Here is a 15,178-nt window from a genome sequence, read left to right as displayed (position 1 = left end):
GATAGTGATGACGTCACCACAGGATCTTCAGCTCGTCCTTTCAGATCAGGTGTCGGCTGCTGATCTGATGTGTGTGCCCGGTAGGTCAGGTGGAGAGCAGGTCTGTCTGTTGCCGTGCGGGATGAATCACCTGCACGGCAACAGTTTTTAACTTTTTGCTGGTCTCGGCGTGCATCTGACCTGCCGGGGCCCCTGACTACCCCGGGCCTGGTCGCAATGGCGACTGCTGCGACCGTGGTAGTTACGCCCCTGTATCTATCCTATATCTATCTATCTATCCCATATCTATCTATCTACCTATCTGTGTGTGTAATGGAGTGTGGGTTGGACAAATGTAAAAGAGCAGGTTCGACAGAAATGACATCACAAATCTTTTTATTTTTGTGATGCTTCAGATTGAAGATAGAGGAGAGAGAGGAGGGAGGGGTTTGGGTGTGTTTTGGAGTGGGTGTGCTAGGTGCTGGCTTACAGGCCAGTGCAATGCATCATGGAACTTGTAGTATTAGAGCACAATAAGTCAGGAGAAAGGAAGTTGTCGATTAACCCCATGAGAGCTGGAGCCAACACTGAGGATGTGCTGCTATAGCATGATAAAAGGTAATATTGCTAAAATAAACTCGGTGGATGTTTTGAGTGGCACATAATAGCAAGATTTATGAAAAAAAAAGTTATAGTAGTGGACAACTTCTTTAAGTCTCCTCTCAGTCTTCTTTTTTGCAAACTAAACATTCCCAAATCCGGTAACCGTTCCTCATAGGACATGGTTTGCAGACCGGTCACCATTCCGGTCGCTCTTCTCTGAACTTGCTCCAGTTTGTTGATGTCTTTTTTTAAAATGTGGTGCCCAAAACTGGATACAGTATTCCAGATGAGGTCTGATCAAAGAGGAGTAGAGGGCAATAACGACTTCACGTGATCTAGACTGTATGCTTCTGTTAATACATCCCAGAATTGCATTTGCCTATTTTGCTGCTGCATCACACTGTTGACTCATGTTCAGTTTATGATCTATTGGTTACGATATATTAGTATGATCTATTAGGTTCTCCATACAGCCCCCCTCCCCCCAGGTACTCCAAACATCTATTCTCCCACTCCCCAGGTACTCCAAGCATCTTCTCCCCCACCTCCCCAGGTACTCCAAACATCTTCTCCCCCACCTCCCCAGGTACTCCATACAACTTCTCTCCCCTCCCCAGGTTCTTCATATAACTTCCCCCCCCCCCCCCCCAGGTACTCCATACAGCTTCTTCCTTCTCCCCAGCTTTTCCATGCAGCTTCTCCCACCCTCCCCAGGTTTTCCATACAGCTCCCCCAAAGTTTCTCAATATAGCTTCTCCCCCTCCCTATTTACTCCATATAGCTGCCCCCCTCCCCAAGTACTCCATATAGCATCTCCCCCTCCCCAGGTTTTCCATACAACTTCTTCCCCCCTCTCCAGGTTCTCCATACAGCTTCTCCCCCCGTCCCCAGGTTCTCCATATAGCTTGCCCCCTTCCCAGGTTCTCCATGTAGCTTCTCCTCGCCAAGTTCTCAAAACAACTTCTCCCCCCTCCCCAGGTATTCCAAACATCTTCTCCCCCTCCCCAAGTACTCCATACAACTTCTCCCCAGTTTGGTCATTTAACTCTCCCCCCCCCCACCCCAGGTCTCCAAAAAGATTATCCCACCTCCCCAGGTTCTCCATACAGCTTCTCCCCCCTTCCCCAGGTACTCCATACAATTTTTCCCCCCTCCCCATGTTTTCCATACAACTTCTCCCACCCTAACCAGGCTTTCCATACAGCTTCCTCTCCTCTCCAGGCTCTCAATACAGCATCTCTCCTCCTCCCCACTTACTCTATACTGTTCCCCCTCCTCCCCAAGTACTCCACACAGCTTCTCCCCCTCCTCATGTTTTTCATTCAGGTTCCTCAACGCCCTAAGTTCTCCCTCCCCTGGTTCTTCATACAGCCTCTCCCCCCTCCCCAGGTTCTGCATACTGCTTCTCTCCCCCTACCCAGGTTCTCCATATATATTCTCTTCCCCAGATTCTCCATACAGCTTCCCCCCTCCCCAGGTTCTCCATATAGCTTCCCCTCCATGTTCTCCATACTGTGCTTCACCCTCCATGTTCTCCATACTGCGCTTCACCCCCCATATTCTCCATACTGTGCTTCACCCCCATGATTTCCATACAGTGTTCACCCCCCATGTTCTCTATATCCCCCAATCCTGCCCCCCCGCCTCATACATGCCACTAATCCTAACCCCTATCCTTCTCACACTATGAGAAACTACCGCAATCCCTCACACTTAAAACCTGTACAAACGACCCCCACCCCTCTGCTTCCTCTCTCTGGGGCACTTTGGAATGCCCGCTCTGTCTGCAACAAGCTCCACATGATCCACGATCTCTTAACTTCCCGCAACCTTTCCTTCCTGGCCCTCACTGAGACCTGGCTGACGCCCCCTGACACGGCCTCCCCTGCTGCACTGAGTTACGGTGGCCTCCACTTTATCCACACTCCTCGCTCTGGCAACAGACATGGCGGAGGAGTGGGTTTCCTTTTTTCTAAAAACTGCTACTTCAACCCTATCCAACTCCAACCCTCCCTTATCCTCCCTTCTTTCAAGGTTCACTCTGTCCGTATCCACTCTCCCTTTAATCTCTAAATGGCTGTCATATACCGACCACCGGGCTCAGCCACTGTCTTCATTGACCAATTCTCCACCTGGCTTCTTCACTTTCTCTCTGCTGACATCCCCACCATCATAATGGGTGACTTTAATATCCCTACTGACACCCGCCAACCAGCAGCCTCCAAGCTCTTGGCCCTTACCTCATCCTTTGGACTTACTCAGTGGTCCTCCACAGCCACCCACACAGACGGACATACGCTACTTCATCTTCACCCGCCTCTGTTCCTTATCTAATCTCACAACCTCTCCCTTCCCCCTATCTGACCACCATCTACTCACCTTCTCATCCTTGTCCTCCTCACCTGCCTCCTATGTCCAGCCACTACCACATCCTCGCAGAAACCTTGCACACCTAGACATTCACAGACTCTCTTCTACCCCTGCCCTCCATATCTTCACTCCATGACAAGAATAGCGCCACCGCTTTCTATAACTCCACCCTCAAATCAGCCCCTCTCATGCATGGCAAAGTACGACAAATCAATAGGCAACCCTGGCATAACAACCTCATCAAAAAACTCCGACAAGCATCCAGGGTCACGGAGCGGCGTTGGAAAAAAACACGCCTGCCAGATGACTTCACCGCTTTCAAACAAGCTACGCTTGCCTTCAAACTAGCCCTCACTTCTGCTACAGACCTATTTCACTAATTTTGTATCTTCACTATCCTACAACCCAAAAACTGTTCAGCACATTTAACTCTCTCGTCTGCCCGCCAATGTCACCTCCAACTCCCCTCATCTCTTCTGAGGACTTTGCCATCTACTTCAAAAACAAGGTTGACCAAACAAGGCAAACCTTTACTGTTCCACCACCCCAACCACTCCATATACCAGACCTCTGCCCTTCCCCAATAACTTCCCTCTCCAACGTCACTGAAGGAGAACTTACTCGCCTCCTTTCTAAATCACACCTCACCACCTGTGCACTTGACCCTATCCCTTCCCACCTGTTCCCCAACCTCACTAACACGCTCATTCCAGCCCTAACCCATCTCTTCAACCTATCGCAATCTTCTGGTACTTTCCCCTCTGCCTTCAAACATGCCACCATCACACCCATCCTCAAAAAAGATAACCTTGACCCAACTGCTATGCCCAGCTATCGCCCCATATCACTGCTCCCGTTTGGTTCCAAACTCCTTGAGCAGCATGTCCATGGTCAACTCTCCTCCCACCTCTCATCTAACTCTCTCCTTGACAACCTCCAGTCTGACTTCCGCCCCTACCACTCCACCGAAACTGCTCTGACCAAAATTACTAATGACTTACTCACAGCCAAAGCTAACAGACAGTTCTCCATCCTCCTCCTTCTCGACCTGTCCTCTGCTTTCGACACAGTCGACCACTGCCTACTGCTACAGATTCTTTCTTCTCTCTGCATCAAAGGCCTTGCCCTGTCCTGGATTGCCTCATACCTTTCCGACCACACATTTCCCACTCCCACACTACCTCCTTACCTTGCCCCCTCTCTGTTGGAGTCCCTCAAGACTCTGTCCTAGGGCCTCTTCTTTTTTCCATCTATACCCTTGGCCTAGGACAACTCATAAAGTCCCATGGCTTCCAGTACCACCTATATGCGGACGACACTCAGATCTACCTTTCTGGCTCAGATGTCGCCTCTCTTCTGTCCAGAATCCCAGAGTGTCTGTCAGCCATATCCTCCTTCTTCAATTCTCGCTTCCTAAAACTCAATGTAGGCAAAACTGAACTCATCATCTTTCCCCCATCTCGCGAATCCCCCCTACCTGATATAGCTATTATGGTAAACGGGATCACGCTCTCTCCCGCACCTGAAATCCGCTGCCTCAGAGTAACTCTCAATTCTGCCCTGTCCTTCAAACCGCACGTCCAAACTCTTGCCACCTCCTGTCGCCTCCAACTCAAAAATATTGCCAGAATCCGTCCCTTCCTCAGCCCACAATCTACTAAAACTCTTGTGCATGCCCTCATCATCTCCCACCTCGATTACTGCAACACTCTCCTCTGCGGTCTCCCCGCTAACTCCCTTGCACCACTCCAGTCTGTCCTCAACTCTGCTGCTCGGCTAATCCACCTCTCTCCTCGCTACTCCCCTGCTTCACCCCTCTGCAAATCCCTCCACTGGCTCCCAATTCCCCAACGAATCCCGTTCAAATTACTAACACTGATCTACAAAGCCATCCACAACCTGTCCCCTCCCTATATCTCTGAACTAATCTCCCACTATCTTCCCTCACGTAATCTTCGATCCTCCCAAGACCTCGTACTCTCCTCCACACTTATTCATTCCTCACACAACCGCCTCCAAGATTTCTCCCGAATATCCCCCATCCTCTGGAATTTCACGCCTCAACACGTCCGATTATCCACCACCCTTGGATCCTTCAGATGGAACCTGAAAACCCATCTCTTCAGGAAAGCATTCAGCCTGCAATAACCATTCTGCCGCCTCACCACCCACCTGAGCTGCCGCCTCACCACCCACCCGAGCTGTCGCCTCACCAACCACCCGAGCTGCCGCTTTACCACCACCAGAGCTGCCAACTCACCACCACCAGTGCTGCAGCACACCGACCTCCTGTCTCTTCCCCATTATCCCGAAGAATGTAAGTCCACAAGGACGGGGTCCTCTTCCCTCTGTACCAGTCTGTCATTGTAAATTTGTTTACTGATAACGATATCTATTGCCCTGTATGTAACCCCTTTCCACATGTACAACACCATGGAATTAATGGTGCTATATAAATAAATAAATAATATTGTGCTTGACCCCCCCAATGTTCTCCATACTGTGCTTCACCCCCCCATGATCTCCATACTGTGCTTCACCCCCATGTTCTCCATACTGTGCTTCACCCCCCAATGTTCTCCATACTGTGCTTCACCCACTCAATGTTCTCCCTACTGTGCTTCACTCCCCCATGTTCTCCATACTGTGTTTCATCCCTCCATATTCTCCATACTGTGCTTCATCCCTCCATGTTATTCATGCTGTGCTTCACCCCTCATGTTCTCCATACTGTGTTTCACCCCCCCATGTTCTCCATACTATGCTTCATCCCCCATGTTCTCCATACTGTGCTTCACCCCCATGTTCTCTATATTGTGCTTCACCCCCATGTTCTCTATACTGTGCTTTACCCCCATGCTCTCCATACTGTGCCTCACTCCCCCCCCATGGTATCTATACTTGGCTTCACCCCCCAATTTCCCCACCAGGCTATATCTCTGTGAGTGCTTACCTTCCAAAGGCTCCGGCTTGTCTTCCTGCGCAGCACTCTGTATTAATATTGGCAGCGTGATAAGGTCTCCTCATCACGCTGCCGTGACATCAGAAGTGTGCGCTCAAGAAGTCAAGCCTAGTGGCAAATATGAGCCTACCTATATGCCAAGCAGAGGTTTTTACCTGTGCTTAATCTGAATGCTGCTTGTACAGTAGCTTTTCTGTAACTGTAAGGCTGACCATACACATTAGATGGCTGTTGGCCAGACAATGTTTCTGCTGATTGTACCCAGCTGAAATAGACATTGTCTACACATACCCTTAGAATGTCAGCAATTGTCAAATGATGACTGTACAAAACAGAAAATCTTATGATATTGGGAATTTTAAATTATATTGTTGTCATTGTTAGGCTTGCTTACATAGGACTGATATAGGCTGCAGCGCTTTCCACAATCTAAATTCCCTATCAGTATATCTTTGAATTATAGAAGGGAACAGGAGTATCCAGAGGAAACCCCCGCAAACACGGGGAGAACATACAAACTTCTTGCAGATGTTCTCCTTAGATGGATTAAAACCCAGGACCCCATCGCTGTATTAGTAAATTTAAATAATGAATATATATAGCATATAATATTACTTTCTTGTCCCGTTAATTAACAAGAGTAGCTTTACTAGTCTCCATTGGTAGATATAGATTACTATTATTCATCAGATCAACTCATACTGAGATACTAGGAATGAACCAAAAACATGATTATTTGACCCGTTACTTCCTTAACATCTGCAATCTTGAGTAGAGTATTTCAGGAAATTCATCCTTAGAGTAAATCTATTCCTGCCGTTACTTTTTACGGTAGCATATTGTGCCAGTTTGGCAGCTACACAATTGATTTGATTTCAAACCTCAGTGACTACACAGGAAGCTACTGACTAGAGTATAATAACTCATTAGCGCATCTGCCCCGGGTTTCATTGTGTCTGAATATAACTGCTGCAGTCCTAACATTTTAGGGTCACTTTAGTAGCAAATAGGTGTAACTTACAGTCTACATGATTGTGAACTTGTTCTCCAATGGGATAAACATCTTCCAACAGCTGATACACCAGGTACATCTAAAAGGGACATCAAAGCTTTGTCTGGGACAGCCTTACTCCCACCTAAACAGAGGCTTTCAGAGTCAATAAAACCATTTCACACCTTTTAATCCTACAACTCCTACAACTGGAGAACCATCCACTAAGAAAGAATGGATTTTCAGGCTGCAGGCCATTTCTGCACAAAAAGTATTAAAATGAGGACAGTGTGAAAAGTGACATGTTCAGGCTTGCCCTAGCCTTATATACTTTCTGCATTATATTGGGCTTAACTGGGCCACAATAATCCTCTTGAGTTTGCAAAGGATTGGTTAGGTTAGCTTTACTGGGCAATGACAGAGAAAATTGCTTTATTAGCGGATATTGAGCAATAATGAATGAACACGATGCTGCTGATGTATAACCTATATTGAGCAGTAGAGATTTAGAACGTTCCTTTCTTCAAAAAGATAAGCCTATTAGTAGCAAAGTATAGTCTGGCAGAGGGGTATAATGATCATGTCAAAGGTAAGGGAGATAAAAATGAATTATAATTAACTTTAAATTGATTTATGCTCCCATTTACACCATTCTATTTGTCATGTAAGGATGCCAGCCACAGAAACATAATTTACTTAAATAAATAATAGTCCTTGTCTACATACATTCATTACTTATAAATAATTTTAAGTTGAGATTTCAATTAACAAATGTGCATAGTAAAAAAAAGAGAAATATTACAGATACAAAATTCATACTAACAGTATAAATCATATATTACAGTATACATGAAACCTATAATAATAATTGATAATATTTTGTTTTATTTCTATAGCACCAACATATTCCAGAGCACTTTGCAATTTAGAGGGGCCATCTACAGACAATATCAGACATCACATATTAAGAGATGATTCACCACAAGCCAAGAGGAGTGAGGTCCCTGCTCGTAAGCTTACAAACCTATGCCAGATACTGTAATTTCGGCTTCAGGTAGCCAGGCTGAAAATGGGCCAGTTCGACTGGCTCAGTGGGCAGCTCTGAGAGCTTGAACGCATGCGGACTGGTGTCAGAGCTGCATTATTGGACCAGATAAGAGTTTGAAGCAATTTCTTCCATGTGGACTATAGGTCCTTTAGAAAAATTGACCATGGCTAATGGGTTTGTGTTCGGTCCATGACAAAAGCAGACAACACTCCAACCGAATATACGTTCATCTGACTGCGTGCTAAGCGCTGGAAAAGTTACGAAAAGACAGCCCATGTACAGGAATAGACAGCCAAAGGAGGCTTGCTGAAGCTGGCTATACAATGTATGTAGCATGTGTTATCAATGGGGAGAGGGGAGTACACTGCTGCTAAACACCTCTCATGGCGTCTTATTTCCCTCGAGATTAAAACAATCAGGCACATTGAAATTTACACATAACTTTTAATAAGTTTATAAAACAATTAATTATTAAATGAATTGATCTGTGAGAGATGTTTTTTGAGTAGCTTTTATTCTTCCAGAACCTACATTTACCATAAGTAAAAAGTCTGAAAATCTCAATACACATTTAAATGGTTGTCCTGCTGAAATCATAGGGTTCAATTCACATTATATGAACATGGACACCACCAGCTAAGTAGCGCAGAGGTTACAGTTGATCCAGTGCTTCACTGCTCACTCAAGTACACCAGTACTATAGATAGAAAAGGGTCCCCGTGCAAGACAATATGTGGGCCCTTTGCAGTCCAATAGCTCAAGGTAATGCACAATTCCACTTGCTTTGAAAGTGGAAGTGGTCCCCCTTACCATTTGGGCCCCTGTGTGGCCGCACAGGTTGGACAGGTGCCCAATGCTATGCACATAATAAGAGGTCTTATTAACAGTTTTACACCAAGCCCAGGAGCACCAGTTTATGCCTCTGAGGGCTAATTTTCTAGCCTCGGAAGAAGATCTAGTAAAGCTATTAGTAGTAAGGGGCTCATTAAGAAGAATCTTGGTTGTGAAATTTGGGTCTGTGAAAAATTTACTGGGAGATGACAGGTACTGGATGGTCTTGTAATATGTTGGTATTTTGAAATGAATCCTCTGAGTAATGTCTAGCCAGATAAGGGTCTGGCAGAGGGGAGATGCAGAAGAGTAACGAGGAGAAAGGTGGATTATATTAACTGGTTTAAGGATGGCTTTAATGGGTACTTGAATGCAAGATGGGAAGCCAAAGATGAGAATGTTGCAGAAGCCTAAGCAGGAGATAATAAGAACATACACAACAAGTTTATTGATTCGAAGATGAGGAAAGAGTGGATTAAAAAATATATATGTTAAGTTAGAGGTGACGGAAGATCCTAGGGATTGAATGTGTCATTTGAAGGACACGGTGGAGTAAAAGATGACCCCAAATCATTTGACTTGGGACACTAGAGAAATATTTGGAGCCATTTACTGTGATTGTAATGTGTGGTGAATGTATTCCGTTTTCTGCATGTTGAGTTTTGTATAAGAGTCATCTAGCTGTCCAGACAAGTATTACATGGCTGTTTACCACCATTATTGCCAAAAAAGGTTGCAAACTAAGCAAATAAAGATATAGAATATCAGTCACCAAATAGTGTTCTAGGTGATAGATAACAAAAATGGAAGAGAATAGTAGGCATTCTCTGTGCATCGTTATATTGTATGAATGTAAAGATGAAGGTAAATGTATAAGGACACAAAATATGTGAACATTTTATCAACTGAAATCTCCTATGTAGCGTATGAAAATGTCCAGGTTACAGGGATGGCATGGCCTCTACTAAGTAAAGGTGAGTTTACATGACCTGATTCTCTGGTGTTAAACGACTACGGGTTGGTAACCATTTTCTTACTCATTGGTGATTGGCAACCTGCTTAGACTTCACAATTATCATGAAACATACATTCCCAGGAACACTCGGTCACTATAATCTTGCATTGTACACAGACCTTTAGCGTGGACAATGATGACAATACAAGGATATATCAGAAAGGTCAGTCTGCCAGGCAAGCTGCCATACACGGAGGTGCTGTAGGAAACACCCAAGGCTGTAAAGTGGTTCCTCAGACCAAATGCAACCCCTGTTCTAAAAATCAAAGATGTGTCACTGTCTCACACACCCCGCTGCTAAATACTGTGCTGTGATGGCAGATGCTGTCCTGAATATATACCGCCCTATGAAGGTGGTGTACACAGAGAGGGGTCTGAAAGCATTAGAAATGTGATACTAGAGAGAGTAGGCTAAAAGCAACTGAGAGAAAGTGCGAAATGAGCGATGGAAGAAAATGTAAGAATTATGAGAAACACAATATACTTGACATATTAAAGAGGAATTTTGGATCCCGGCTAGCATGCCTCTGCTTACAAATTACTGACATGAGATTGGCTACAGTGTGCCTTGTTAGCAGTTATTTGTGAAGATAACAAATTATAACAAACAAATTATGCAGTGTGCCCTGGGTTCTCCAGACAGAAGAATTTCAGTAGAGAAACAGGCTAACGTGAACCAAAAAATTCAAGAGAATATAGTTCAACTGAATCCAGGGACTCTCCTTCTATCGTCTATTTGTCTGCAGGACAGATGACTGTTTGTTTGCCTGCGGCAACTGATCTACATATTTGCAAGAGACAGGGACCAAAAACATCCACCAGGTGGCTGTCCAATATAGAAACGTATTCATAAAATTGTCTCACATGATGCCTGGTCCTCATGCCAACATTTGGTTAGAGAACCATAGATGGTGAGCTAAGGCTACTTTCACACTAGTGTCGCGTGACGGACGTCGGTAGTGCGTCATTTTGGTGAAAAAACGCATCCTGCAAAGTTGCCCGCAGGATGCGTTTTTTCTCCATACACTTGTATTATCGACGCATTGCGATGTATGGCCACACGTTGCATCTGTCGTGCGACGGATGCGTCGTGTTTTGGCGCACCATCGGCACAAAAAAAGTTACATGTAACTTTTTTTGTGCGTCGAGTCCGCCATTTCCGACCGCGCATGTGCGGCCGGAACTCCGCCCCCTCCTCCTCAGACATTACAATGGGGCAGCGGATGCGTTGTAAAACTGCATCCGCTGCCCATATTGTGCTAATCAATCACACTGTCCGTCGGGCCGACGGTTTGCGACGGCCCGTACCAACGGACTAGTGTGAAAGTAGCCAAAACGAGTTGCCACACTTCCTCTGTACTGTTCATTTGGTAAGGTAGCTGAGGTTGCATGCAAAATAATACTTGGCACTCAAGAGGTTTGTAGTGAACAAAATAGAACGCCATTTCCAAGTGACGTGTGTCGAACACAGCAGCATTACAGCAGCCGTGTCCTCCACTCTCTGGTGGTAATCAGTTTTGATGAAGGTCCAAGTGTTAGGACCGAAACGTCAATTATAAAAATTATCGAATTAACAATCCCTTTTGTTGACTGCAATCCTCTTAGTGCCAAGTAGTTTGCATATTTTATGGGTTGGAACCCTACTTCGGCAACACTACACAACTTTTAGGAGTGCCGTATATATCTGCATATGTAGCTAAGGTTGTAGTCACAAAGTTTAGGTTTTCTTTCAGTGGCATGTTTAGTGGCAACTGTGGGAAAACATTGGTAGATCTGAACTGGCATTGGAAAAACCCCAGCATCACGTTCACTAGAAGGGTTTGTGTCTAGACGGTGAAGATGGAGCGCTATTTCAGATGGTACACTAGTATTATTAAAGGTCTCCACTGTGTTTACATGCACTGCAGTGTCAGTGTGCACATGCCTGGCCAGAAATTCAGTTCGAGTAGCACTCGCCCTGGGCAAATGAGCGCTGTCAATAAACTTAGGGGAAGTACACATTATACTATTTGAGGGGGTAGAATGATTCACGAAAGACCTGACCAAGCCGAGTGCACAAAGGATCACTCACATATGTAATAGAATGTTTTGTTTTTGGCTTTTATGTAAGGTGTGATTTTAAGGGTATGTGCACACGTTGCAGATTCTCTGCGGATCCGCAGCGTTTTTTGCAGCGCAGAAACGCGGCAGATCCACAACTGATTTACAGTACAATGTAAATCAATGAGAAAAAAAAAATGCTGTGCACACTTTGCGGAAAATCCGCAGCGGAAACGCTGCGGTTTAAAAGAAGTAGCATGTCACTTCTTTTTTGTGAATCTGCAGCGTTTTTGTACCCATTCCTTTATAGAAAACCGCAGGGGTAAAAAACGCAGCAAATCCGCCAAAAAAATGCAGGAAAAATGCACAAAAAACGCTGCGGAACCGCACAAAAAACGCAACAAATCCGCAGGTGCGTTTTCTGCCAGGAGAGGAAGAATCCGCACCAGAAATCCCTAAGGCTAATCCGCAACGTGTGCACATAGCCTTATAGGGGCTAAGTTTCCTTTATGACTGTTTAAGTGGTTTGATTTGCGCTTGGAGGATGACAAACTCCCTTTAAGCAGTTTTAAAGTAGCAATATTCTTAGGATGTAAGCTGCATTGTCATTTTCTGTGTGAAGACATAGAGGCTTATTTCATGATGCAAAGGAAATGTGAAATGTAAATATGCCCATCTTTTCTCTCTGCCTCTAGCATGATTCTAGTATATTTACTAGCTGCGTACACATACCAAATAGCCAAACTGCTTGCATCCTGCTTGGGAATGCTGCATTGTGATTTTTTTCACACTACAATAATATATGAGCCCTTTGCAGTGTAATAGCTCCTCATAATGCACAATTTCACCTGCTTTGGGGAGGAAAATGGGCTCTCATTACCTCTTGGGGCCCCTGTGCTTCTGCACAGGTTGCACCAATGATATATATTAATAATGTATATTTTGGGCTTATGTATTATTTTTTAAGGATTTTTTTAAGGATTATTTTCATGATCTTTGTCCTCATAATATTTTGTTTAATCCTACTTGATGTTTCCTGGGGGCAAGCTGCACAGTGCAGAAAGAAGGGGGGTAAAGACAGTGAGGGATGGTGAGAGCCCAGGGAATGGTAGGGGAGGAGCTGAAATAATGTGGATAGACTCCTGATTGATGTCAGTGGGTGGTCTTTTGCCTTAAATTTGTCTTTCTGGGGGTGGGGAGTTCAGGGGATTCTTAAAGGACTTGAGTGAAGGCAGCTTTCATATCTCTGGTCAGAGCAGAGACAGAGCACAACCAGGAGTCCACAGCTTCCAGAAGTCTACAACCCTTCCAAAGCACTGAGCTCCACTATGCAGAACCATACAGACATCGCAAATGACTACAACTATGACTACAACTATGACTACACAAATGACTCAGATAGTCTATGTACCGAGACAGACTGGGACTTGTCCTATTCCTTACTGCCAGTATTTTACATGCTGGTTTTCGTCTTGGGACTATCTGGAAATGGAGTTGTAATCTTCACAGTGTGGAAAGCTAAACCCAAAAGAAGATCTGCGGACACCTATATAGGTAACCTCGCCCTTGCCGACTTGGCTTTTGTGGTTACCTTACCTCTGTGGGCTACCTACACTGCTCTTGGCTTCCACTGGCCATTTGGGTCTGCCCTCTGCAAGATTAGCAGTTACCTTGTATTGCTAAACATGTTTGCCAGTGTCTTCTGCCTCACCTGCCTCAGCTTTGACAGATACTTGGCTATTGTTCATTCTCTCTCCAGTGCCAACCTGCGCTCTCGTTCAACTATGATCATATCCCTTACAGTTATATGGCTGCTCTCAGGATTACTGGCACTTCCAAGTCTTATTCTACGAGACACACGCGTGGAAAACAACCACACTCTCTGTGACTTGGACTTCAGTGGTGTCTCCAGCAAGCAAAATGAAAAAATCTGGGTTGGAGGTCTCAGCATCATGACCACAGTTCCAGGCTTTCTTCTTCCACTCCTCCTCATGACAATCTTTTACTGTTTCATTGGATGCAAAGTTACCATGCATTTCCAAAACTTGAAGAAAGAAGAACAGAAGAAGAAAAGGCTTCTAAAGATCATAACCACACTTGTTGTTGTGTTTGCCATCTGCTGGCTGCCATTTCATATTGTGAAAACCATCCATTTCTTGGACCTGATGGGCTACCTGAACCTCTCTTGCACTGCCCAGAACTTGATTGTCAGCCTTCATCCATATGCAACATGTCTGGCATATATCAACAGCTGTCTTAACCCTTTTCTCTATGCTTTTTTTGATCTTCGATTTCGTTCCCAATGTTTTTTTTTTTTTGGACTTAGTAAAACCCTTCATGGACAAATCAGTAACACCTCCTCCAGCCTGAGTGCGCAAACACAAAAATCTGAAATTCACTCTTTAGCAACTAAGGTTTAATTGGGACATGGACATGTGATAGACAGGGGAGGGGGAGACTATCCTTTAGTCTGTGTGGTTAATTGAACTTTTATCTCTCAGCTAGGAGCACTGCTGATAATAGAGAGAAAAAATCCTGTATCTTTACACTGGAGCCTGAAAGACTTTATTGGTGACTGTCTGCTTGAAAAATAACAGCACTGTCTCCAGGTCATCAAAGACTTGCTCAATCTCTCTCTGTGGTACAGGGGAGCTGGCTGGATGGAGCAAGATATGCTATATCTTGGTGGGACATGTATAACTGTACATAATACTATCAAACTGGTCATCACATATTGCATATTTAGTGACTTTATGTGGCATGTTATAGCACTTCCATAACAATACAGAGCTTTTATCTAACACACCCGTTAAGAGAAATTGCATAGAGATGTATAATTAATATTCCACAATGTCTTCCAATGTTGCACCTACTGTACTTCATTATAGAATTGATGTTAATATGGGGGTGCTAATTGGGTTCTATCAGCTCTAACCCTTCAATGCATAACAAAGCAATTCCTTGCAGAGCAAAGTATTGCTGTCTTTTTTCAATTGTAAAGCGTGTTGCTCTCAGATCTGTGTGTCTGTAAATAATAATAACCTATCCCCTCGGAGAGGGGCAACTTTTTCAATGTTTGCTATACTTTTGTAATGTTGCAATAAAACTCTTTCATTTTGGAAAATAAACAATGTGTCCGAGCTCTTTGTAAATGGAGGGGTCAGATATCTTTATTAGTACATTGCTGTAGGTAGGTTCCTTAGAGATTATATAAATAATCCTCTACAAGCTGCAAATAATAAGATTTGAGAAAAGTCACTAACACAAGAGTCAACGTCGTAATGCAGAAAAATGTACTTAGCCATATAGCCAACTGTGAAAATCCATCCTCAGGCACTT

At 44.5% G+C, this 15,178-nt stretch overlaps 1 protein-coding gene across 1 annotated transcript; it reads left to right on the top strand.

Moving 5' to 3' along the window:
- Window positions 1-13,065: 13,065 nt before the first annotated feature.
- Window positions 13,066-14,964, top strand: LOC138672377 (apelin receptor). Its single transcript, XM_069760313.1, has one exon. The coding sequence runs from the start codon at window positions 13,168-13,170 to the stop codon at window positions 14,257-14,259; it is 1,092 nt and encodes a 363-aa protein (XP_069616414.1). The 5' UTR covers window positions 13,066-13,167; the 3' UTR covers window positions 14,260-14,964.
- The last annotated feature ends 214 nt before the right edge of the window (window positions 14,965-15,178 follow it).

This window comes from Ranitomeya imitator, chromosome 1 (assembly GCF_032444005.1).
Source record: "Ranitomeya imitator isolate aRanImi1 chromosome 1, aRanImi1.pri, whole genome shotgun sequence".
NCBI lineage: Eukaryota > Metazoa > Chordata > Amphibia > Anura > Dendrobatidae > Ranitomeya > Ranitomeya imitator.
Note: the sequence above shows the minus strand (reverse complement) of the source record. Positions and strands in the feature narration are given on the sequence as shown.